Consider the following 25,751-nt stretch of genomic DNA (forward strand, 5'->3'; position numbering starts at 1 on the left):
TCTCACAACTGATAGTTTATCCAGTTTGCAAATGGGCCCATGAGCCCCAAGAGTTTGGTGACCCCCATCCTATAGGATGCATCAGTCAACTACAGCAACTGGACCACAAGTGATGGTTTGGTATTTGCATTCCTGATTGGAATGTTGACTGCATTTTCTTTCCCCCGCCATCCATCTTACAGGTTGAACATGAAGAAATCCCTCCCCAGGAGATCATCTACACTGTCACCATCTCCCCACTTTCGGGATTCCTAGTGGCCTTATCTCATGGCCCCACCTCGGATGAGCCTCCCAGCTTGGATCCCATTCAGACCTTCACCCAGGAGGACATCAATGAAGGCAAAGTCCTCTACCTCCATTCCAGCCCTGAGATACAGGGTGACCAGTTCACCGTTGACATCACAGCCAATGGGGTGGATGCCCTTGCAGGGGTTGTGGTGGACCTGGAGATCCTTCCTATTTCTCTCCCACTGGAGGTGTACAACATGACAGTGACTGAAGGGAGCTCGCAGGTGCTCTCCATGGACATCCTGAATATTCCCAGCACTTACTTCACGGCTCTTAAGGTGGAGTTTGTCATCCTTCAACCGCCAGAACATGGTGTTTTCCAGAAGGTGAAGAGACCCGAAGAGGGCAGCCTAGGTGCATTTTCTTGGTCTGAGGTAGGAAGGCAGCAACATCTACCATTAACCTGAAGTTTTGGTGTTTCTGGCAATGCATGGGTGCGATGCTTCAGAGTTTACTCAGAAGAAAGCCCCAATGCTACATATATTCCATAGACATGCATAGTTTTTTTTACAGGGCAATCATCTACATTTCTGCTCAAAAGTAAGTCCATTTGCATTCTGTAGGGCTCACTGCCAGGAAGCTGTGGACAGGATTGCAGGCATAAACACTACATTGTGCCAGCTCTAGGAACATAGGAAGCTACTTGTGCTGCAATCCCATCCACACTAGATATTTAAAGCTGTATTTTACCACTTTATTTTTTATAAATAATTTTCTTTATACATTCATCTGTTTTGGCAATCTTTGCCATGACTTCCCTCAGACCTTTCAAATGGCTTTCAAAATTCTATCTTAATTCTATACTTCTTAATCTATCATTGCTTATAATATCATATGCATCTTAATCACTATAAAATTCGTAATTACAATAATATTTCTACCATTATCTACAAAGCTTCTTGAAGTCCTATAAACGTATTCAATTGAGAATTATTGTCTCTCAAATAGTTCGTAAATTTAAACCAGTCTTTGATGAATTTCTGGTCCCGCTGTTCTCGGATTCTTCCCGTCATTTTCTGCATATTCCATTAATTTCACTGTCCATTCTTCCTTTGTCGGTATTTCTTCTTGCTTCCATCTTTGTGCCAACAAAATCCTTGCCGCAGTCACTGCATATTGAAAAAGCTTAACGTCCTTTTTTAATGTCAGTACCTATAATACCCAGTAAGAATGCTTCTGGTTTTTTAACGAATGTATGTTTCAACATTCTCCTCAGTTCATTATATATCATGTCCCAGTAAGCTCTTACCTTCTTACACTCCCACCACATATGATAAAAGGTACCGACCTTATCTTTACATTTCCAACACTTATTATCAGTCTTATACAAATGATGCCATCTATACATCAATTTTAACATATTTTCTTTTATTGCGGTGCATGCAGTAAATTTCATTCCTTCTTTCCACAATTTTTCCCAGTCCTTTAACATAATGTTATATCCAAAGTCTTTTGCCCAATGAATCATTACCGACTTCACTTCCTCATCCTTCAAATTCCATTCCAGCAACATCTTGTACATTTTTGCCAACACCTTAAAATTGTTCAATATTTCTATTTCAATTTTTGATTTAACATAACTAAATCCATTCTTTTTCATGTCACTCTTAAACATTTCATTAAACTGTAAATAATGCAGCCAGTTGTTTACATGCTCTTTTACTTCTTCATATGGTTTTAATTTCCATCTTGAGCCATCATTTTGAAGCAATGTCTCATATGTTACCCAATTTTGACTCATATTTGCTTTTTTCAAACTCAGAACTTCTGTTGGTGATAACCACCAAGGTGTTTTTCTTTCCAATAGGTTTTTATACCTGTCCCACACTTCATAGAGAGACTTCCGGAATATGTGGTTTCCAAAACCTTTGTGAACTTTAGTCTTATCATGCCATAAATATGCGTGCCAACCAAATCTGTTATCGCGACCTTCCAAATCTAATAAGTCTGTTTTCTTCAACACTATCCATTCCTTTAACCAACAGAGACATGCCGCTTCATAATATAGTTTCAAATCTGGCAATGAGAATCCACCTCTTTCTTTACTATCAGTTAACAATTTAAATCTTATCCTGGGTTTTCCCCCCTGCCAGATAAATCTTGAAATTCTTCTTTGCCATTCTTTAAAAACGGCTATCCCCTTAATTATTGGTATCGTTTGAAACAAGAATAGCATTTTTGGTAGCACATTCATTTTGATTGCAGATATTCTTCCCAATAAAGAGAATTCCATCCTCTCCCACACTTCCAAGTCTCTCTTAATTTTACTCCAAACTGTTTCATAATTATCATGATACAAATTAATATTTTTTGGTGTTATCCTTATACCTAGGTATTTAATTTTTTTCACCACATCGATATGTAATTGTTGTTGCAATTTCTGAGATTCTTCATTATCCATATTCTTAACTAGAATCTTAGTTTTTTTCCTGTTGAGTTTTAAACCTGCGACTTGTCCGAATTCCTCCATCTCCTCCAATACTGCTTTTGAGCTTTCTATAGGTTCTTCCATTGTCAGTACCAAGTCATCGGCATAGGCTTTAACTTTATGCTGTTTTTTACCGACTGTTATTCCTTTTATTCTTTCCGATTGTCTTATTGCTATTAAAAGTACTTCCAGGACCGAGATGAATAGTAAAGGTGATAGTAAAGGTGATAATGGACATCCTTGTCTTGTTCCCTTCATAATTTCTATATATTCAGCTATTGTTGACAATTATTTTTGCTCTCTGTTGCGAATAGATTGCTTTGATACTTCTTAAAAATCTTTCGCCTATATCCATTGCTTCAAAATTTTCTATCATAAATTCCCATGAAATATTATTGAAAGCTTTTTCTGCATCTACGAAAATCATTGCTGCTTGCTTCTCATTCCTGACAGACAAGTATTCAATAATATTTATCACATTTCTTACATTGTCTTTCAACTGCCTGCCTGGTAGGAAGCCCGCTTGATCTTCGTGAATTATCTCTTTAAGTATATTCTTCATTCTGTTTGCTAGTATACTAGCAAAAATTATATAGTCATTGTTCAGCAATGAAATTGGACTGTAATTTTTAATTTGAAGCAAATCTGATTCAGGTTTAGGTATCAAAGTAATATATGTGTCCTTCCATGTCTCAGGTATTTCTGCTTTCTCTAATATATTATTCATTGCTTCATTGAGGGGTTCAAGTAGGAGGTCTCTAAATTTCTTATAATATTTTGCTGTAAATCCATCCGGTCCTGGAGCCTTCCCACTTTTCAGATTTCTAATAGCCTTGACAATCTCTTCTTTTTCAATTCTTTCATTCAGTCAGTTTTTCATTTCTGTCGTTATCTTCTGCACCTCTTTTTTATTTATATATTCCTTAATTTTTGTTGCATCATGGTTTCCAGCTTTTTTATATAATTGTCTATAATACTTTGCGAAGCCTTTTCTTATTTCTGGTGGATTTTCAATTTCTTTATCTTCAATCTGGATTTTATTTATTGTATTTTGTTCCTTTCTTTTCTTTATCTGCCATGCCAGCCATTTTCCTGGTTTATTTGCATGTTCAAAACTTTTTTGTTTCAGCCATTTTATTTTCCACTCCACTTCCTGATTCACTATCAATGCGAACTGGCTTTGTAAGATCTTAATATTCTGATTTGCCTTTGTATCATTCGGTTTAGTTGCAAGTTTCTTCTCATTTTCCATAATTTGCTTGAGGATTTCTTCTTTTTTCTTTTCTCTAATTTTTCTCTTAATACTATTCTGTTGTATGAAGAATCCTCACATTACCACTTTACTTGCATCCCAAATGATACTTTCTTTCGTCTCTTTATTTCTGTTAATTTCAAAATAATCCATCATTTTTTTCCCTTGCTTTTTCTTCCAGCACTTGATCATCTAATAAGTTTTCATTGAGTCTCCATCTAAATGACTTTTCTTCCATTCTTTTGATTTTGCAAAATATTGGATTGTGGTCAGAAAATGTCCTTGGTTGAATCACTATTTTTCCCATTCTTGGGGCCAATTCGCTGGAAATCATGACATAATCTATTCTAGCTGTTGATTGGTTTGGTTCTGAAAAATGAGTAAATTGTTTTTCCAAAGGGTGTCTCAATCTCCAAATATCCACCAAGTTAGAGTTTTTTACCATTGAGAAGAAAGTCTTTGGTAATTTCGACTCCATTTTCTTCCTACTTCTGTCCATTTCCAATGAGGTCACCCCATTCATATCTCCTAAAATTATTATTTTTTTATCCAAATAGTCAAACAATTTTTCTTCCAATAAAATTCTGATTTATTTCCGTTTGGTGCATAGATTCCGACAATTATAACTTTTTCGCCTTGTGTCGTAACTTGTACTGCAATTATTCTTCTTTCCTCATCCTTGAACAGCTGTTTTGCCTCCATATGTTGTTTAACATATAGAACAACTCCTCTTTTCTTTGTTTTATATAAATTCATTTCCTAACTTCTTTTTAATCAAAATTCTCCTATGTTTCTGGATACATGTGTTTCTTGTAAACAAATAATGTCCAAATTCTCTTTTTGAAGAAAATGCTCAATCCTATTTCGTTTCGTTTCGTTTCGCTTTCTGATTTATTCCGTTCACGTTCCAGGACATCATACGAACGGCCATCTTAAGTTTATTTTGTTTTTGTTTAGTCCTTTACTGTTCTTCTTCTTCTTCTTCTTCTTCTTCTTCTTCTTCTTCTTCTTCTTCTTCTTCTTCTTTATTAATAATATCTTCCTCCTCTGGTTCCTCCTCCTGGACTGGTGCAGCACAGGCCCCTTCTAATGGCTCCTCCTCCTCCTCCTCTTTCTCCAATTCTTTATATCTCCTCAAAAATTTGGACCTTTCAACTTATGTTTCTTGTCTTTGTAGAAGAAGGAGATTCCTTCAGGAAATTCCCATTTAAAGCCAATATTTTTTTCCGCAGTATCCGTGTCAGAGGCTGGTATATCGTTCTCTTTTTCAGCAGATGAAGTGGGATGAAGTGGGATGTCTTTAAAGATGATTATCATTGAGTTATCAATGTACAGTTTCTTCTCTCTATTCTTCATCAAAATTATATCTCTCATTGCTTTATCTTTAAATACTATCAAACAGTCTCCTGTTTTTATTCTTAGTCTTGATTCTGAAGACATTTACCACGTTCACTACCAATTCTTCTTTCTCTATACCCAGCCATGCTGCCAGTTCTGTAATAATCTTTGCTCCAATATTTTCACCTTGTGTTTCTGGTATGGATCTCAATCTCAAATTAGTCTCCCTCTGTTTCATATCCTGCATAGCAATCAAATCCCGCATCTCTTCTTGAGTTTTATTAACCTCTGACACCGCACTGCTTAGTTTTTCATCCTCCTTTCTCAAATCCTTAACCTCTTTTTGAACACGTTTTACTCCTTCTTCGTTCTTTTTTATCTTTTCTCAATTTCTTGTACCTGTGTTTTCAATTCTTTAGCTGTCTGGTCCCACTTCTGTTCCATCTGTTCTAACTTGCCCTCCATATTTTTTCCACTTTGTTTTATTTCCTTTATATCTTTTTTTAATTCAGAGAGCATCTTTATTATTTCTTTTGATTCCTCTTGCTTAGATCCTCTTCTATCTCCTGGTGTTGCTCCTCCTTCCATTGTCTTCTTCTCCTCCATTTTTCCTCTCTGTTGATTGTCTTTTTTCTCTTTTTCTTTTACCTGCTATTTCAATCAAGGCCACTAAGGCCACTAAATAACACAATTTGCTAAAGTTGCTATATATATATTTCATACAAAATCAAAATATAAATTTCAATTCATGCTCTTTTGGCAAATAAAATTGATACTAAATATACAAATTAATTTATATCGAAAATAAAAGCAGGCTATTAAAACACTTTCATTCAATTTCAATCAGTCTCAATTTCATTCACAATATCACAGTCAGTATCACAGTCAATTTCGATAAATTTAAATCAGTTCAAGTCTTTGAATAATTAATCGAAACCAGTTTCTGCCACTTGCTTGGCTAATCCAATTTATGATCAAAAATTATTTAAATCCAATTAATTACCAAATGATCACACCAGGCTTCACCTCCGTTTAAAATAGCGAAGTAAGGAGCAAACCTCAGGAAGCAAACTTCACAAACCCAAAGAGCAGTCAAACAGCTTCTGCCACTTGTATGGCTAAATCCAATTACGAAGTGGAGTAGAGCAAAAAAAAGGGGGGCCCTATGTCTTCAGACTTTCGGCTTACTCCATACTGCACCCCACAGGGGAGAGGAGAGGGGGCAACTGTCTCGCCGTTCAAGGAAGGAGGTAAGTCTCTTCTTAAGCTCATGCAGAAAGGATAAGAACCAAATAAAATATCAGTACTTTTAAGGACAAGTCCCCTGATTTAAAAAAAAACCACGATGCTGCTGTGCTGGAAATTTCTGGTTTAACAGTTCAATTTGGACAGTTTTATTCAGTTTTTTGGCGTTGCGCAGATTTTTAAAACCGAAAGTAAAAGCAGACGGGAGCTCCTTCTTCAGCGGGTTCCCATAGTCCATCAAAGACAAACAAAACAAACTAAAAAAATAAAATATAGTCTTTCAAAATCCACTTTCATTTATTGGCTTCTGCCAATTTCAAAATATTAAAAAGTTGCGTTTAGAGGTGAGTAGAAGAAAGATAAAATTCTCGGCTTTGTGCTTCCGTTGTATATATGTACTTAGCCAGAGTAGGGGCTGACCTCCTTTTTAAACCCCACTGCCTTCCGAATTTTTCCAAATTAATTCACCCACCTTTTAAAAGTCCAATTCAGGTTTTTTTCTTACTTGAGAGTCGGTCGTAGAGCCGTGGAGACCTGAGGCTGCGTTTCTCGCGAGTAGAAAATGGCGACCCGTGCCGGCGTCTCGATCTCGCCAACCTTCCTTCCTCTCAAACAGGAGATTTCCCGGTGGTGGAGAGACCCCCCCACCACTGTTGGGTACCCAGTCCCCAAAACAATTCTTTTGGGGTTTTTAGGGGGTTGCGGTGCCCTGCAAACTCCCCTCTTTCTTGCCAGAAACCGGACTCTCCCCAGAGGGCTGAATCCCGTCTCCTTTTGGCTCCTCGTCGCGGCCGAAAGTCCCGTATTTTACCACTTTAAACAGCCATGGCTTCCCCGAAGAGCCCTGAGAGCTGTAGCTTGTTAAGGACACTGCGAATTGTTAGGAGACTCCTGTCCACCTCCCAGTGCTACAATTCCTAGAGTGGCTTAACTATCAGTCCCTCTTCCTCCTAGGGAACTTTGGGAATTGTAGCTGTGTGAGGTGAATAGTGCTCTCCCAACAACTCTCAGCACGCTTAACAAGTTACTGTACAGTTCCCAGGATTCTGTGAGGGGAGCCATGGCTGTTTAAAGTGGCATTGTGGTGCTTTGAATGTATAGTGCAAATGGGGCCTGAGCCAAGCTATTGATCCATCTAGTGTAGTATTGTCTCCACTGACTGGCAGCTGCTCTTCAGGGTTACAGGCAGGGGGCCCTACCTGGAGATGCCAGGGATTGAAACTGGGACCTTCTGCATGTAAAACATGTGCTTAACACTGAGCTCCAGCCTTTCTCCTAATGTTGCAAGGGGTGGGGGGAGGAGAAGGCACATTATTGACTGGCACTCTCTTTCTCAAGTTCTAGCTCCAAAACACAATCTGGAAATTGAGAAAGGGGCTTTGTTTTGTGTGGTGTCCTCACCTTCTGCTCCATAAGTCCTTCCATCTACCGGTAATCCAAGACTGCACAACTTGTAGCTCATCACGTCAAACAAAAACCCTCCAGACTTATTGGGTAGACCCAATAAACCTCCTGGCTTAGCTGCCTGACTAGGACTTTGAAAGTGGGGTGAGGGTCCCCTAAGCACAAGAAACCTACGATCCACAAGCCAGAGCATGGTAGAAAATAGTGGCTCAGAAGCATGGACCTAGGCTAAGAATTAGAGAACAAGCTGTCTCTGAAAGGCTCAGGAATTTTGATCAGTACCAAAACTGAATTCACAATCCCTTCAAACAAATAGCCACTCCTGGTTTCCCCCCATAACTTTTAGTGACCTAACATAGGGAGGAATGCTTTTTAGTTTTTGCTATTGTTAGCCAATGAGGAATAAAAAATCCTTGTCCCTCTACTCTTCCTGAAGTCTAGAGCTCTGGGGCTTAGGAAAACAAAAAGCTTGGACACTGAGTTTTTAAGCACAGATGTGTTCCTAGAAAGAGAATGGCAAAAGGGAAGTCCTGTCTGGAGATGCCAGGATCTGAACCTCAGACATTTTGCATGCCAAGCAGGTCCTCTGCCACTGAGCTGTGGCTCTTCTGTCCTCCCCTGGCCCACACTAACCAGCCATGGCTCTCCAGGATTTCAGACACCCAAACCAATGGCTTCAAGTTACAAGAAAGGAGATTCCAACTAAACACCAGGAATGTAAGAGCTCTTTGATAGCAAAAGGGCCCCTCTCGGAAAGTGGTGGGCTCTCCTTCATTGGAGGATTTTAAACACAGGTCAGATGGCCATCCCTCAGGGATTCTTCAGCTGCAATTCCTGCATTGCAGGGGGTTGCACTAGATGACCCTTGGGTGTACCATCCAACTTTACAATTCTTTGATTCTATGATACTGGGAATAGAACCTGGGACCTGTTGCAGACAAATGTCTGTGTCCTCTTTGCATTCAGGTGGAGCATCAGCTTGTCCAATACATGCATGATGGCAGTGAGTCATTGGTTGACAGATTCACAGTGGTCGCCAACATCTCCAAGCACAACCAAGAGAGCCAACCCAAGACGGTCTACATTGACATTCTCCCAAGCAATGATGAGGCACCAGTGCTGATGGTCAACATGGGACTGCAGGTACCTTGTCAACCAAAACACAGAGTGGGGGTGGGGTGTTTGAGGATGCTGGGATGAGGAGCTGAACAGAAATATCAGCCAGGTTGCAGCTGATAACTGGAAATGTTGGCAGCTGGTGGAGAACAGTAAAGGTAAATCCAACCAGCTGTGATAGCACACAGATAGATATTGTTGCATCACCCCAGTCTCTGAGCAGCAAGAGACTTCAGGGGTGCCTGTGCTTACTTGGGGTTTGGTTTCCTTGGAATGAAGGCAATGGAGACTGTGGTGTCTTTAGGACAGTGTTTTTCAACCACTGTTCCGCGGCACACTAGTGTGCCGCGAGATGTTGCCTGGTGTGCCGTGGGGAAAATTGAAAAGTAATTATAAAATATTTTCTTTGTGTTTATTTGATTCCTATTCAAGAGAATTACTTTTTATATAGTCAATATAGGCACAGAGTTAAATTTTTTAACATTTTCTAATGGTGGTGTGCCTCGTGATTTTTTTCATGAAACAAGTGTGCCTTTGCCCAAAAAAGGTTGAAAAACACTGCTTTAGGATATATGGAGAGGCTCATAACATTGACACCCCAACAGATCTTGCCTCCCCATTAGGTTTCCAGGGAAGTCCCAACTCACAGTTCTTGAGTCCTGCACAGAACAGATACACCTCTCTGTGTCTCCAGCTTCCAGCATCACCCAAAACTCATCCACAAACAGTGCTCCCCCTTGTTCTCCAGGGTGAGGCCCACCCATTTGTCACTTTGGAAACCTCTTTGACATGTGAACGGAAGCACTTAACTGGCCAGCCAAATTGAATAAAATATGGGGGGTAAACCCAGCGCCGCAAAATCGATCACAAGACACAGTGCATGCACACCATTTGAATGACAATCCCCATCAACCTTGGGGGTCCCTGGCCCCTTCAAATATGGGGGGGGGAGACCCATCAGCCCTAGGAGTTGGCTCCTATGAACTGGGCTGACCAGGGCTGGATTTAGGTTTGATGACGCCCTAAGCTACTGAAGGTAATGGGGCCCTTTATATGTCCAGCTGTCCTTTGTCAACAACAAATTGTCACTGTTTTTGTGTTGAATATATGCTATATGGTAATTTATGGACCTAATAGGTATCTAAAGCCATTTGCACAAAACAAATAGGAGCCTACACAACACAAAACGCTGTTGCTGTATGTACTGTAGGTTTTATTTTATTTGTTTTTTTATCTTATGTTTTAGAAATGTACATCCTGGGGGTTTTCCCTTTAAAAAATTTTGGGGGCCCCAAGAGAGTGGCTCCCTAAGCTATAGTTTGTTTAGCTTATACATAAATCCGGCACTGGGTCTGACCAGTTCAGCTGGCTTCCTCCTACCTATTCACACATACAGGATCACAGGTTTGGACGGGACTCAGCGTGTCATTCAGCCAGCCACCCCCAATGTGCAACAAACGAGAAGATTGTGAAAGACACATCTATTGGGTGGGTTTCAGACTTTCAAGATCTGCTTTATTTTTCACTAGAATCCTGATACCCATTCACCCTAATCAGGGGCAAAATAGAGGCTTCAGGAGAGTAGACACAGTCTAAGAATTAAGGAACAGGCTGCCTCCAAAAACATACTTGACCCAACAATTTTGATCAGTACCAGAACTCATTGAGAGTCACAGCCCTTTCAAGCAAAAACCCAGTCCAGATTTCCCCCTCAAACTTTCTCGGTTTCAGCAGCCAAATAAGGGATAGCCTTCTAGTTGCTCCTACTGTCAGCCAGCCAGGAGTCAGAAATCCTTAGGGATCCCAATCTACATTCTGCCCTCCCCTGGTGTACATAATATATGAAGCCCAAATGAAATCACAAAACGGAGATCAAGTTTTCAAGTTGTCAGAAGTCTTCTTCAACCTGCTTGTGAGTGTGTGTTTGGTTTTTTAAAAAAATCAGCAGGTGACAGAGAACAGGAAAATGTGCACACAATTTTAAAATGAGCAAATCTATGTCTGTAGGCTTCATTTACACTGTTTATACAGAACCCAGAGTCCAGCATTTCTTAATGCAGAATGTATACAAGTATAAACCCTCTGGACACAAGAGATGTCCCATCAATAACACTGGGGATGAGGAACAAAGGTTGTGTCAGTGTGAACAGCTGGTGCTGCCGCCACCTTTGCACAGCTGCTGCCTGTTAATTTCCATGTGGCAATTCAGCAAGGAACTGATGCAAGGAAAACAAGAGGCAGTAAACAGCAGGTACACAGGGACAAAACTAGGCTCCTTTTCACCCAGTTCAAAGCCCCTGTTTGGCACCCCCCTACACCCACCACACATGCATTTGTGTGTGTGTGCGCACACACACACACACACACACACACAGCCTCAGTGGCACCCCTCTGGAGGCTTCACCCAGGGCAAAAAACCTGGCTAGTGCATCACACTTCTCCACCCACCCATCTCTGGTGCCCGCAGGGCCAAGAGGAGGAGGAATCGGATGATACAGCTGCAGAAACTTGCTGCGCACAGCACTGATTGGCTAGCAGTCAGTGACATCACAACCCACAGATAAATCCCTGGGAAAGTTTCACAGTGTGCATATGATGTGTGTGCATGTATATATGGAAGGACAGATATCACACAGGCATGCACACACACACACACACACACACACACACACACACACACACATGAATGGATGCTTAAATGAGTAAGCATTCGTTGCACCTGGAATTTAAGTAAAGCAAACAGTCCACCTTGAGATTGGGGGTGGCAGGAAGACAGACAAGTGAGATTACTAAGTACTGTGTATGTGACAAATGCATTGTGAAGTTACAGTGGAGCAAGGGAGGAGGCTTGGCCCCAAGGGAGAGACAATCCTGTTTCAACATACAACTGTATAAGCTGTTAAGAGTGTGCTGGACTCTGAGTTCAGTTTTAAAGGCATGTCTTTGGCACACTCTGTGTCTCAGTGAAAATATTTGTAAGGGAACATGAATGTGGCAAATGAGCTTCAAATCAAAAGTACTTTTAGTATCAGGTGTGGAAATGCCCTTAGGATGATCAGGGCCTTCATTATCAGCCTGCAATAGTGGAGTGCAGGAACAGAACAGAAAGAACATATAACCACACAGGGCTGGCTCTATCATTAGGCAGGGTGAAGGGGCTGCCTCAGGCAGTGGTTGCTGATGGCACAGTGCTCTCCCCAGGTGCTCCACCTGATCCTACAGACATACACACAGCACCATTCCTTTGGAAGTCAGAGCTGTGCATGCCATGTGGCGTAATCTATGTCCTCTCATTAGTCTGCTGCCCCCAGGGAACTGAAGGATGTTATCCAGTCTCTAAGATTGCAGCATCAGCTGCCAGTAGAGTCAGATTCTGAATATGGGGTGGCACCATCTTGTCCTTTACCACAGGCAGCAAAAGATATTGGATCATTCCTGATCCCACAGGCCTAAGCTTTTCAAGTTAGCTTTTGGTCACTTCCTACGGTGTATAGTGAGAGTCAGCATGGTATATTGGTTAGATTGTGGGCCTGCAGCCTGGGAAGTCAGGGTTCAAATCCCCCACTTGGCCAAGAAGCCAATTGGGTGGCCTTGAGCCAGTTAACAAACAACGGCCTTACCTACCTCACAGGGTTGTTGTGAAATTAATTTGGGGGGGTGAGAGCTGTGGTTGCCACTTTCAGCTCATTGGAGGAAATGTGGGATCTCAATGAATTATAAACATGAGACCCTCCAGATCATGGGCGTACTGAGGGGGGGGCAGGTGGGGGCATCTGCCCCCCCTAGAAGCCAGCTGCCCCCCCCAGAAGCAAAAATGATCAGCGCCAGGCGAGAGGAGCCGCAGCCTGGGCTGCCCGGTGCGTCCATTTAGGCCACGGGTGTCAAACACAAGGCCCGGGGGCCTAATCCGGCCCGCCAGACCTCGTCATGTGGCCCGCGCGCGCCTCCCTCCCGGCGCCCGCCTGCACCGGGGAGGGAGGGCGCGCACGCTCACTGCACACACGCGAACACACACACCTCCTTTCCCTTCCCCCTGATCACGTGCCCCACTGCTGCCGGAACGGTCACCAGCACCACCCCCTCCCTGCATCTACACACACACACACACACACACACACAGCTGCGCAGCTGGCCTCTCTTGTTCCGTCCGCAGCCGGCACAGGCGCTTCCCCTCCGGGAACCTCGCGGAGAAAGAGGCGCCGCGGCGGGGAGGAAGAGAGAAGTAGCAGCCGGCGCCGATCTCCTCCTCCTGTTTCGCCACCGGCGGAGGATCCTTCTCCTTCCTGCTCCTCTTTCCTGCCACCACCACCGCCTGGAGGTAGCTTTTCTCCTTGGCGTTGCCAGCTGGCTCTCCTCCCTTTCCCCGCGCACCCTTGCGCCGCTCCCTCAGGGGGCTATGGGGCTCCTGTCGCAGGGCTCCCCGCCACGCGGAGCACGTGCGCAAACACGGCATCCTCCAGTTCCTGCACATCTACCGGGCGGTGGGCGAGAGGCACAAGGACGTGCTCAAGTGGGGCGACGAGGTGAGTGAGGGCCAGGGAGATGGAGCTGAAGACCGGATGGATCCAAGAAACTGCCTTCCTTCCTTTCCTCTCCTCTCCTCTCCTTCCTTCTTTCTTTTTTTCTCTCTCTTCTTTCTTTCGTCCACTCACCATGGCGCGCTTTTGCTGCTGCTGCTTCAACTTCAACACAACAACCTTGGGAGGTAGACCGCTGGCGGCCCTGCCCTCGCCCAACACCACTGCATGGTGCACATGTTCATAGCTGTCAACTTTTCCCTTTTCTTGCGAGGAATCCTATTCGGAATCCTTGCGAGTTTACTGGGCGTCGACGGGGTTTGCCCTGAGGAAAAAGTTTGGGGTTGTTATGGTTGTTATTGTTATTTGTTAAATTTGTTTGCTGCCCTTGGATCTCAGGATAGTTCACAACATGAAAAAGCACAACATACATAATAAAGCAAACCAGTAAGACACACACACACACACACATGGGTTCCCTTGCACCCCCAATTCTGCTGGTTCACACTCAACCGAGACCATTTTTTGCAGTGTGAAACCTGTGTCACCTTGGAAAGCCACAAGCACATCCGATTTAAAGCTTGTGTCTCACATTCGGTTTCAGAAGTGGTTTAAAAGGCTTGTATAGCATCACTTATGAAAATGCCCTTCAGCTTCCCTCCTGCATGTAACAGATTGCTTTGTGCCTGGGTCTTCTCACATGGTGACTATTCAGTAGGCATGGTGCTTGTTTGTGTATGCTAGTCCTATCAGAAGGGCCATGATTTACACCAGTGCCACCGTGCTCTCCTTTCACCCCGAGTTAAAATGATTGAAGTAGTGCACGGAGTGGACACATAGTCCTACAGATAAAACCGGCCCTTTGAGGGTGACCAAACTGCTGATGCGGCCCCCGATGAATTTGAGTTTGACACCCCTGATTTAGGCTGAGGAAGAAGCGGGGCGGGAGGAGAGGAGCGGAGAAGAAGGAGGCTGCTGTCCCTGCCGCCCGAGTTCCTCCCTTTGCCCCCACCTTGCCCAAGGCAGCTCCTGTCCCGGAGTCGAAGGAGGAGCACCTGTCGCGCGCTCACAGCGGCGGGCTGTGGTGGGGACAGCTCTGCTCACTGTGCTCCTGCCACTGCGTCAGGCTTCGCTCTTCCCTCTCACGCCTCCCTCAGCCTCCCTCCCTCCCTCCCTGCCCGGCCGTCTCTCTCTCTCTCTCTCTCTCTCTCGCTCTCGCTCTCGCTCTCTCTCTCTCTCTCGCCGATGGTGCCTGCGTGCCTTCGCCCCTTTCCCTTCTCGCCATGGGCGTACCTAGGGAGGGTACATGCCCCCCCTAGAAGCAGCCTTGAGTCCCTGGCAGCAAAAAAGGCAGAGTACAGTATATTACTGCCTCAGCGGCGTCTGCGTCTGCAGCCTCCCATCCGTCCCAGGTGCACTGGACGGCGACGGCGACGTCCCTTGATCGCCTGCCCCCTTGGCAGGATTCCCCCCTCGGGTGGACATGGAAACGCAAACACGCTTCATGTTGCCTTTCTCCCCTGTCGCTAGCCCTTGCAACTCCTGCCTCCTCGGCAGCGCACACACGTTCTTTGCTCCTTAGGTTGTCCCTCCTGCAGCTAGTTTCTCTTCATCATTTAAGCGGAGGCTTGGTTCCCCCCCCCCCACTGTTTTGTCCCTTGGTGCTGTTCCTCCCACTGCAATTTTCCTCTAGTTGTTAGTGCTGTTCTGGGAATATTAACACGTTTGGAGGGCTTGCCTGTTCCTGGCGTTGTGTTGCCTGTCATTCCTTCACCCCAACTCCTCTGGTTCCCCCCTTTTAAAGTTACTTTACTGTTCTGGAGTTGGTGTTTCCCTCTGTCCCCCTATTTCTGAGCTGTTTAAAATCCCTGCTTTTCTACCGCTAGCAAAAACATCTCCTGGGTTGGTGTTTCGCAGTTTTACCTGCCGCTAGCAATTACTGTTGTTCAGCCCCTCCCTGCCTTTTGCTGTGTTAAAACCACCGGGTCTCCTTGTTGTGCTGTTTTGCCCAGCAGCATTTAACCCTTCATTTTCCACTTTCCTGCCTTTGCGTCTTTATCAAGTCTGCTGACTTCTTTTTCAATGTATCTGAAGAAGTGTGCATGCACACGAAAGCTCATACCAAGAACAAACTTAATTGGTCTCTAAGGTGCTACTGGAAGGATTTTTTTGATTTTTTTAATGAATTTCTCAATGCATTTAAAAATGTTACTTTCCTGGGAAGGATTTGTATTCTAAAAGGTGGGCTGGCGATGATAATCAATACTCATATTGTGAAACTGTACAGCCGGAGACCATTTCAGGCAATTGCCAACTCATACATCCTTTTGGACCTGGAAAAAGGCAAAACGGGTGGAACAGTGGTGGGGCAGGAACAAGGCATAACAGGGCAGAAACGGGTTTGCAAGATATAAAAACGACTTCAAAATTCCTCTCCATGAACCTCAGCATTGACCAAGATGCCACATAGTGACCTTCATAGGAAACTGTGGCTGAAGGGGCCAGAGAAGGGTTAAAAAGGCAATGCATTGGGGGAAACACCCCCTCCCAACAACCTGGAATCAAAGAGGGAGGGGAAGGAGGGAAGTAAAGCTCCATCTCATCCCTCCCAGCCCAGGTCCATGCCAGGTGGGGGAAACAAGAGAAGACTAGATGAGCAAACTTGGCTCTGTTGGAAGAGGGTGCCAACCTCTGTCGCGTCCCCCCTTGGCAGAGTGGAACCCACTCCCCAGTCAGCCAGGTAGGGAAGGGGGAATTGGGTAAGGCGGCAAATGGCCCTAAGGATGGCTGGAGTGCCCCACCACCACCAGCTAGGCTGGGAATAACTGGATGTTTCATTTTTTTCTAATTCCCAACATTCCAGTTATTTATTTAATCTGCAAATAAAGCAGGGGGCGGAGTCATAGCTCTGTGGCAGAGCATCTGCTTTGATGCAGAAGGTCCCAGGTTCAATCTTTGGCATCTCTAGTTAGGGCTGGGAAATGGGAAAGACTCCTGAAGAGCCACTGCCAGTCAGTGTGGGCAATAGTGAGCTAGATGGACCAAGAGTTTGATTTTGCATAATGTGGCTTCCAATGTATCTATGTCTTAAGGGGAGGGTCATCACCTTAAGTGGTTAGAACACCTTGCACCCAAGTTTTCCTCCCTGGCTAAGAATCTCCCCTCCCTGAAACCCTGGAGAGCTGCTGCCAGTCAGTGTATGCAGTACTAAGCTAGATGGTTTGACTTGGGGAAAAGTACCTTTCCAGTAACACAGTCCTTATTTATTTATTTATTTTCTTTACTACATTTATACTCCTCCATTTCCCCCAAGGTGTCCAAGGAAGTAAACATGATTTTCATTTCATCTTTGTAACAACTTTGCAAGGTTGGCAAGGCTGAGAGAGAACAACTGGTCCAAGGTCATGCAATGAGCTTCTTGGCAGAGTGGGGATTTGAACCTAGCCCAACATTCTTAACTGCTATACTTCCTTGGCTCTCTTATTTGCTTAATCCTATTTTTTTTCATGCTCCTGCCAACCTCGCGGTTCGAAAACACGTCAAAGTGCAAGTAGATAAATAGATAAACAGTGTTTCTGTGCGCTGCTCTGGTTTGCCAGAAGCGGCTTAGTCATGCTGGCCACATGACCCGGAAGCTGTCTGCAGACAAACACTGGCTCCCTCGGCCTATAGAGCGAGATGAGCGCTGCAACCCCAGAGTCGTCCGCGACTGGACCTAACGGTCAGGGGTACCTTTACCTTTACCTTTATTTTTTCCATTAAGGTGAATCCTCCCCCCCCCCGTCCATTATATGGGACAACCTCCTCCACAATGCCAGTTTAACAGGGGACACATGACCTGAGGAAATGAAATATTACTTTTATAGAGGGGTAACTTAACCAGAGTTGTATCACTGGCCTACCTAGCTCCATAGTGTCTACACTGACTGACAACAGCCCTCTGGGATTTTTATGCAGTCCTATTCCAGCATACCTGGATATGCCAGGGACTGAACCAGGGACCCTCCGCATGTCAAGCAGATGTTCAGCCGCTGACGCCAGTTCTAGAGTAGACCACACATTTAAAGCACGTGACTTCCTCTAGAGAATCCTGGGAACTGTAGCTCTGTGAGTGGGAAGCTACAGTTTCCAGGATTCTCTGGGTGAAATCATGTGCTTTAAATGTGTGTTGAATGTATCATGTGGGAAATGGGGGTGGCCCTCCGGAGGGATCTTTGTACTCCAGCGCCGGATATGCTTAAGATGCCCCTGCACCTAACCTTACTATGCCTCTGGTTATTGCCCCCTGCATCATGGGAGTCCTGGGCCCACATCATGCCACCCCGCCAGCCAAAAGGTTGACAACTCTGGGAAACCGAGGGGGGGCCACCATGGCTTGCCCCCCCCCTAGTTTTGATCCTGGGTACGCCCCTGCTCCAGATGTTGTTGTGTGGCCAGTGGTGAGGGATGATGGGAGTTGTAGTTAATCAATTCCTGAAGAGCTACAGGTTCCCCACCCTTCCAGGCACCAGAATCCGACCTCCGTTTTCAGCATTAGCAGAGAAAATAGAGTCTGAAAGCAGGTGTCTGTATGAATCCCAGCTCTGAGATCTAGCTGCTAAAGCAAGTTAGTTGCTGGCTGTGGCAGGGAAGAGGAAAGGGTGGGACTGCAGAAAGCAGGCAGCATGCGGCTGCAGTTTTTCCATTAGACCTTGACACCAAGTGAGGCATTGGGTGGGTGCTTGGTGGTGGGGAGGTGAAGCAGGGAAGGAGACAGCCTTTTCGCATTATTTCCTTGGATGCAACAAACACCATCTGTTTTTCCATCTCTGGACTTGCCATGCTACAATGTTGCCACAGGATGGCAGCATACATCCATGCTATGGCTTCCAGCATGCAAGGGCAGGTTGTGAAGACCTGCAGTTTTATGTAATACAGGAACCACCAGGATCCAGCAAAGCGCCTGAACCAGTGGGGACTTTTCCACTGATCAGGGCCATCTTAAGCATATCCAGAGCCGTGGTGCAAAGATCCCTCCGGCGGCACCTCACCCCCTTTCCCAGTTGTCCACCTTTTTTTAGGGAGATGACACCACGCTTACACATTATCTCTAACAAGCCCTTAGAACAAAATAAAATGAAAAGGCAGAAGAAAATCTAATGAAGTCCTCAATTCCAAAGCAAGACTCATTCAAGACTCAGAAGTTCTTCTAATTCATCCTCATGATTCAAATCACCACATATCAAAAAGTTAAAGCAATCACCAGTTTGTTGTTCTTTAAATAAATTAATAAAGACACAGACAATGAAGTTCCCTGCCAATTTGTGTTTAAGTACAAAGCTAACGTTTTCAAATATTGTGGGGAGTGGGGTGGGGGTGGGCAGTGACATCCTGAACCTAAAAAGAACCCAAAACCTGGGTCACAAAGGCTGCAGCCCTAACTGCACTTACATGAGAGTAAGCCCTGCTGAATCTAATAGGACCTTACTTCTGAGTAGACAGTAGGACTGCAGCAAGAAACACAGTTGGGAATTAGGGCTTTCTGTTTTAAGTCTCAACCAGAGGAAAATGTAATATTGGAGATTAGGGAGAAAGGAATATGAATAGATTGGGGGGAGGGGCTGACGAGAGACCAAAAACCACAGGTAGCAAGACAAGGCACACTTTCTGGGGAGCAAGTGTCACCCACAGTTGCTTGGGGCAAGACTGCAGAAGGACCATACCTGTTGTTGGGTTGTGCGTGTGTGTTTTTCAGAAAAACGTAGAATTGGAAGGGACCCTGTGGGTCATCTAGCCTGGTTGATTGCCTATCCAACTAAAAAAAAAAAGGCACTGAAGGTTTTTGAGATCAATGCAAGCTATAAAGCACTGCAGACTGCAGGGGGTTCCCTGCAATGCTTTTTAGCTTGCATTGATCTCAAAAACCTTCAGTGCCTTTTTTTTTAAGTTGGATAGGCAATCAACAGGCTTGTTTCACAAATAAGGGAGAAGGAGGGTTGCTGGGTTGGTTCTAGCTTTTTCTAATTTTTGTTCTAGTTTTTAGCCTGTGCTTAGTGCCGTAGTTTCAGACTGTGAGCCGCCCTGATATCCATGGGTGGAGGACAGTAGTAGTAGTAGTAGTAGTAGTAGTGGTGGTGGTGGTGGTGGTGGTGATTTTTTTCGCAGGGCTTGGAGTGAGTGGGTGATGGCCAGCTGCTGGAATGAATGGGGTTGGTACTAAATGGTCTGGCTCACTTTACAACCCCTAGGGACCTTGTTGGTTGGATGGGGGGCGGAGAAGAAGAAGAAGAAGAAGAAGAAGAAGAAGAAGAAGAAGAAGAAGAAGAAGAAGAAGAAGAAGAAGAAGAAGAAGAAGAAGAAGAAGAAGAAGAAGAAGAAGAAGAAGAGCAAAGGGAGGAGTCTTCCCTTCCCCTGGATAGAGTTGCCCGTAACATTAAACACAGGGCACGATTCCAGGGAGAGAGAGAAACCAGGGCAGCAGCTGCTGCTACTCACGGCTCAGGCTCGATGTAGCTGAACAGGACGGGCAAGGGGACCCTGCAAGCGGGGCTGCAAACCCAGCATGGAGGCTCCGCAGCCGGCTAGAAGAGCAAGAAAGGGGGCAAGTCGGGGGGGGGTCTCTTCTCCTCCTTCTTCCTTCCCCCTTCTCTCACTCCGCTTCTCCCTTGCCATCGCTCACCTCCCTCTTCCCACTGGGCGGGCGAGAGAGAGAAAGGGGGGGGGGCTCTCCAGGCGCATTGGGGCTACAAACCCGGCGCAGAGGCGCCTCCACAGCCCGGGTAGAGGAGGAAGAAAGGGGGCGAGTTGGGGGGTGCCTCTCTTCTTCTTCCGCCGTGGAAGGAGAAGCGCCCCCAACTCACCCCCCTTGCGCTTCACTTCCCCTTTGTTGTTGCCCGCCTCCCTCTTCCCACTGGGCAAGCCGCTTTGCAGCAGAGCAGAGCTACATCAGTATTTTAAAGTTTCCCAAAGTTTCCCATAATACATCTCAGGATGCATCATCAAGACATCATAGATATGTCACAGAAAAGGTGTGGTAGAACCTGACATCCAGTCATGCCCCTGTCACTCAGATATAGTCTTTCACACTTATTCCATCACAGTACAAAGGAAAGTATTTACAGTTCCCTGACCGAGCTTCATCCCAATATGGGGCAGGTAGGCATTGTGATTGAGGTGGTTATCTGTCTGAAACTCTTGGGGCAGGATATTATGGTGGGCCCACTCCCACCCCCCTTATACCTCACTTCCCTGGGTCCTAAATGCCAGTGTTTTTCAACCACTGTTCCGTGGCACACTAGTGTGCCGCGAGATGTTGCCTGGTGTGCCGTGGGAAAAATTGAAAAATTCAAGAGAATTACTTTATATATAGTCAATATAGGCACAGAGTTAAATTTTTTAACATTTTCTAATGGTGGTGTGCCTCGTGATTTTTTTCATGAAACAAGTGTGCCTTTGCCCAGAAAAGGTTGAAAAACACTGCTAAATGCCATTGAAACTGAGAAGATTGATAGGAGTGATTTCTTATGCATTTCTAAAGTTTTCCCATTAAGCCAGTATATAGATACATTTATCAGCGAATTGCAACATTTGGTATTGACATTTTCCCTGTTTTCTTTTGTCGGAGACCTGGGCTCAGCAGGGAGCTGCAGGCTCCTGAGCTGAGCTTCCCTTGCAGATTCAATGCCTTTGCAGAGATGTTGCTGTTCTTTTCTCTTGACAGTAGAGGATTTGGTTTGATGGGTGAAAGGGAAGGAAATACCTCTCTGTGGTCCATATGTGGGTGAATTTGTGCAGCAGAGACTCTTTGTCTTTGCCTTATGGCAGTGGTGGAGCTTCATGCTCCAGCACCGGGGGGGGGGGGGGCGAGAGCAGGCGGGGGATAAAGATCTACAGAGGATATGGTGCCTCTGTGGATCCTGCCACCTGAGCCGGCTGCCTCACCTTGCCTCATGGGTGGGCCAGCCCTGGCTGATGAGGACACTTAAGTGGCCATGTAAGGTCAAAGAAACTTATCTGACTAGTGCAGCCATAGAATCCTCTATGAGATTCTAACCCTCACTGGGTACAGGGTCCCAGGGAAGGGGCTCAGGGCGTCATCCAGACGGAGCCCCCCAAACCCACAAAAATATGTTCTAATTGTCTCTTGTGACCAAGAGCAGCCCTGGCTTACTGATACCTGTTCTAAATCTCTTTCTTTGTTTTGTGGTCCTAAGTTTTCCTTTTTGTGGTCCTAAGTTTTCCTTTTGGGATGCTTTGTTAAAGTGGTACAGTGAAGTGCAACTGTTGTCCTCCTTCATGGCTCTTCAGGCTTGTTAGTTTGGAGATGTGATCAAGGCCAGTGGCTCATTGGAGCCAAGGTTCAATGCACTCATTGGAGCCAAGGTTCAAGGTTCCAATATCATAGAACTGTGGAGTTGGAAGGGGTCCCCAGGGTCAACTAGTCCAACCCCCTGCAATGCAGGAATCACAGCTCAAGAATTCCTGGCTGGTGGCCATCCAAGCTTGGTTTAAAATCCTCCATTGAAGGAACGTTTCTCAGCAGTGGAATGGGGAGTCAAGCTTAACCAGACTCAGGGCTGTAACTGAAACGAATCACCTGTGTGTTGTTTTAATTGAACAGAGCTTAATGGCATGCTCCAAGCAGATTCCAAAAATAAAAAGCCGTCTCCACAATTGGAAGAAAAAGAGCCCCTAGGTGTTTCCTCCAGAGGGCGCTGGGTGATTGGAACCCACAGGCTGAGTGTTGTGGGACAAGTCAGTTGAGGCCAGCAGAAAGATAGGGCGGGATTGTTTCTCTGGGCGAGGGGGGGGCACAAAGGCAGAATCCCAGGTGGGCCTGTCATGTGGAGGGAGGCTGTGGAAACAGAACCATGCGGGGAGGTGGAAGTATTATGAAGAAAGAACAAATCCAAAGTGACAGACCAAACTGGTGTTCTCATAGCAGATGATCTCATTGTTTAACAGATGCTAATCAGGAGCATTTTAGGGTCAGGTTTTATTTGTTTTTATTATTTAATGTGTTCAAGGTCCTGTAGCCATTCAAGATTCATTCTGTGGCTGAGATTCTTTCTTAACGTCAGGAAAACGAAATGTGTTTGGGGTGACACATGTGGGAATTCCCTGTGCTTTTTTTTCTCAGTGGCAACATTTTATTACATTTTCGTCCTTGTTCTTATGAGTGGATCCCAAACTGCAGCCTGTGGGCCACCAGTTGTCGATGGGACTTTATTCCAGTGGCCCACGGCACATCACCATGGAACAGTCATATGGATCTCCATTTTTATTCTTATTGCTTCTTATGTTGTATTTTATTTCATGAAAATTTGAATTGCATGGAATGCAAATTGTAATGCAATAAAATACAAGAAACAAAAGAAGCAATAAAAATATACAGTGGTACCTCTTAATCTGTTCTTAACCTGAAACTGTTCTTAACCTGAAGCACCACTTTAGCTAATGGGGCCTCCCGCTGCCGCTGCGCCGCCAGAGCACAATTTCTGTTCTTATCCTGAAGCAAAGTTCTTAACCTGAAGCGTTATTTCTGGGTTAGCGGAGTATGTAACCTGAAGCGTATGTAACCTGAAGCGTATGTAACCCAAGGTACCACTGTAATTAAAAATATCATGCAGCATCTAGCACAGCACTTTAAAATTGCTACAACGGGCACGACCCTCAGCAGTGCAACCCACCACCAACTACCCCCAGTGCCATGAAGCCCCCAACCACACTGCATGTGGCTCTCAGGGGGAAAGAGAAAGGACTGACTATGCTTGCTCTAATGAGTCCAAGGCAATGCTCTTATTCCTCACTTGCCTAGCTTAACTTCAGACCAACCCTGTGAGTTAGGTTGAGCTAAGAAATAGAGAATGGCCCAGCATCACCTAGTGAGCTTTCTGGCTGAACCTAGATCTCCTCAGTCCAAATCCAACACTATAGCCACTGCTTTGTTGTAGAGAGAAGCACATGGGATCAAAGTGGCCTGTGAGCCCCACATCCAAGGGCAGGACTAGAAGCCTCTTCAGTGCAAGCCCAAGACGAGCCTCGGGCCTGAGGCCAAATGTGGCCTTCCAGGCCTCTCAGCCTCGCCCTTGGGATTCTTCACTTCCCTTGCTAGCTTCTCAGCGCTCCCTCCTCAAGCACTATGGGCCAATGGCCCATCTAGCCTGGCATCCTGTTCTCACCAGATGCCCTCATGGGAAGCTCGCAAGCAGGACTTGAGCACAAGAGCAGCCCTCTCCCCTCCTGACTATAAATGTGTCCTTGAAACCTCTGACTTTTGTGGGGCCAGAATACACCCTAATGCACAGAGCAAGTGCTACATCTTTTGCCTGCTCACCTTTGCCTCATGCCCTGCCCACCACTGGCCCAGACATTTGGTAGGAGAAGACCACTGCTTCAGGCAGAAGAAGTCTCCTCCAGCAGCACACCCACAGTTGCCCCCTACCGCCCCACTGCCTCCGCCATCAGTGCCAATTTTGGGAAATATCATGTCTGTTTGGGGCGAAATCTCACCTGATTTTTGCAAGCTCTCATCCCGTCAGCGGTAGATGGGGCAGAGCACAAAGCGGCACTTTCCGTTTCACCTCAAGCAGTGAAGTAGGATGCTCTTCCCTCGCCTGAGGGAGTGAGACCATTAGCATGACAATGGTTCCCCGGCTTCCCTGGAGGATCTGACTCACGGATGTCATCCAGGCATTAATTATACTGGATTCAATGTTTTACCCCAGTCTTTTGGAAAAGTAATGTGTGTGTTTTCTCTTTTTGTATATCAGGGCAGCTGGGGTAGCGGATCTTGCAGAGGGTGGAGAAGAGTGACCAGAGGGAATTGCCTCCATGTCACTTGCTTGGGCCCAAATAGGCCAGCAAATTCATGGAGGCCAAGGCTATCAAGGGCTGCTCTGCCTCCAACATGCTGCATCTAAAAACCAGGATGTGCATCTTCCTGTCCATACTCCCGTGTGAGTCACGAGACCCGCACAAGATCACAGAGCTCAACAGACATACTTTTCTCAGGGCCATGCTCTCACGTTTTGCAGTGCTGCACAAGATCATGGCCTTTTAAAAAAAGCATTTTTGGCTGGGTGAGATCTCAGCACAAAATCACATGAGATCACAATGCCCCAAATAGCCACCGTGCTCTTGAGGAGAAAAACAGAATGTTCCCATTTTTCAGGACACTTGTGGGGTATGTGAATGGCAGTTGCTGGAAACCACAAGTGGAAGAGAGCTCTTGTGCTCGGGGCCTACTTGTAGGTTTCCCACAGGTATCTGGTTGGCCACTGTGAGAACAGGATGGTGGACTAGCTGGGCTTTTGGCTTGATCCAGGAGGTTCTCATGTTCTTATGACAACCTACCAACCACACCTCTAGTGGTGGTGGAATGCAGAACAGGTTCTCAACAATGGGGAGAATGGCTCTTTGGTAATCCATTCCATTGATTTCTGGACCCTTCCTGCCAGATGCAAGAAGGTGGCACAGCAGAGATAACTCCTGAACACCTCAGCAGTGAAGATGAAGACAGCCCTCCAGAGGAAGTCATTTATTCCATCAGGACACCTATCAATGGAAAGATTGTGTTGAAGCCATTGCCTACCACCTCAGTCCAGCAGTTCACCCAGGCCCAGATCAACAGCCAGCTTGTTCAGTTCATCCATGAAGGTATGCAGCAGAAGGAGGGAAAGCAAGCTGGGTGGGTGGGGAAATTGGGGCATGGGGACACTGGAAGCTCTCTTATACCTCATCAGACTGTTGGTCCATCTTAGCTCAGGACTATCAACACTGACTAGCACTGGCTCTCTGGGCCTACAGAGAGGAGTCTTCCCCTCCACTACCTGGCGATGCCAGGGACTAAACCTGAGACTTTCTGAAGGCAAAGTATGTGCTGCAGCTCTCTATCACCAAGTAAGTAAGTAAGTAAGTAAGTAAGTAAGTGCAGGAATGTCTTCTCCCAGACCCTGACATCCTGGGCTTCATTCTACAGGGTCCCTGGATGGAGGCTTTTCCTTTGACTTGTCTGATGGAGAGAATATGTCTCCCGGGCATTTCTTTGCTGTGAAGGCCGAAAAGAAACTGGTTGTCACTCTGGAAAGCAAGAGAGATTTGATAGTGTGTCCGGGTAAGTTATCTGCAAGGGAACTACATGGGAGCATGGATAGAGCTAATCTGTTGATTTGGGTTTCAGTTT

The 25,751-nt window shown here is 45.5% G+C and overlaps 1 protein-coding gene across 2 annotated transcripts in view; it reads left to right on the top strand.

Moving 5' to 3' along the window:
* CSPG4 (chondroitin sulfate proteoglycan 4) overlaps positions 1 to 25,751 on the top strand; it is a 125,925-nt gene that overhangs the window by 95,199 nt on the left and 4,975 nt on the right. For both annotated transcript variants that reach the window (XM_033167719.1, XM_033167720.1), the window contains 4 exons: positions 183 to 662; positions 8,922 to 9,098; positions 25,027 to 25,225; positions 25,548 to 25,682. In XM_033167719.1, coding sequence (XP_033023610.1) covers positions 183 to 662; positions 8,922 to 9,098; positions 25,027 to 25,225; positions 25,548 to 25,682 — 991 coding nt within the window. The remainder of the gene's footprint in view (positions 1 to 182; positions 663 to 8,921; positions 9,099 to 25,026; positions 25,226 to 25,547; positions 25,683 to 25,751) is intronic.

Source organism: Lacerta agilis, chromosome 13 (genome assembly GCF_009819535.1).
Source record: "Lacerta agilis isolate rLacAgi1 chromosome 13, rLacAgi1.pri, whole genome shotgun sequence".
NCBI classification, from domain to species: domain Eukaryota; kingdom Metazoa; phylum Chordata; class Lepidosauria; order Squamata; family Lacertidae; genus Lacerta; species Lacerta agilis.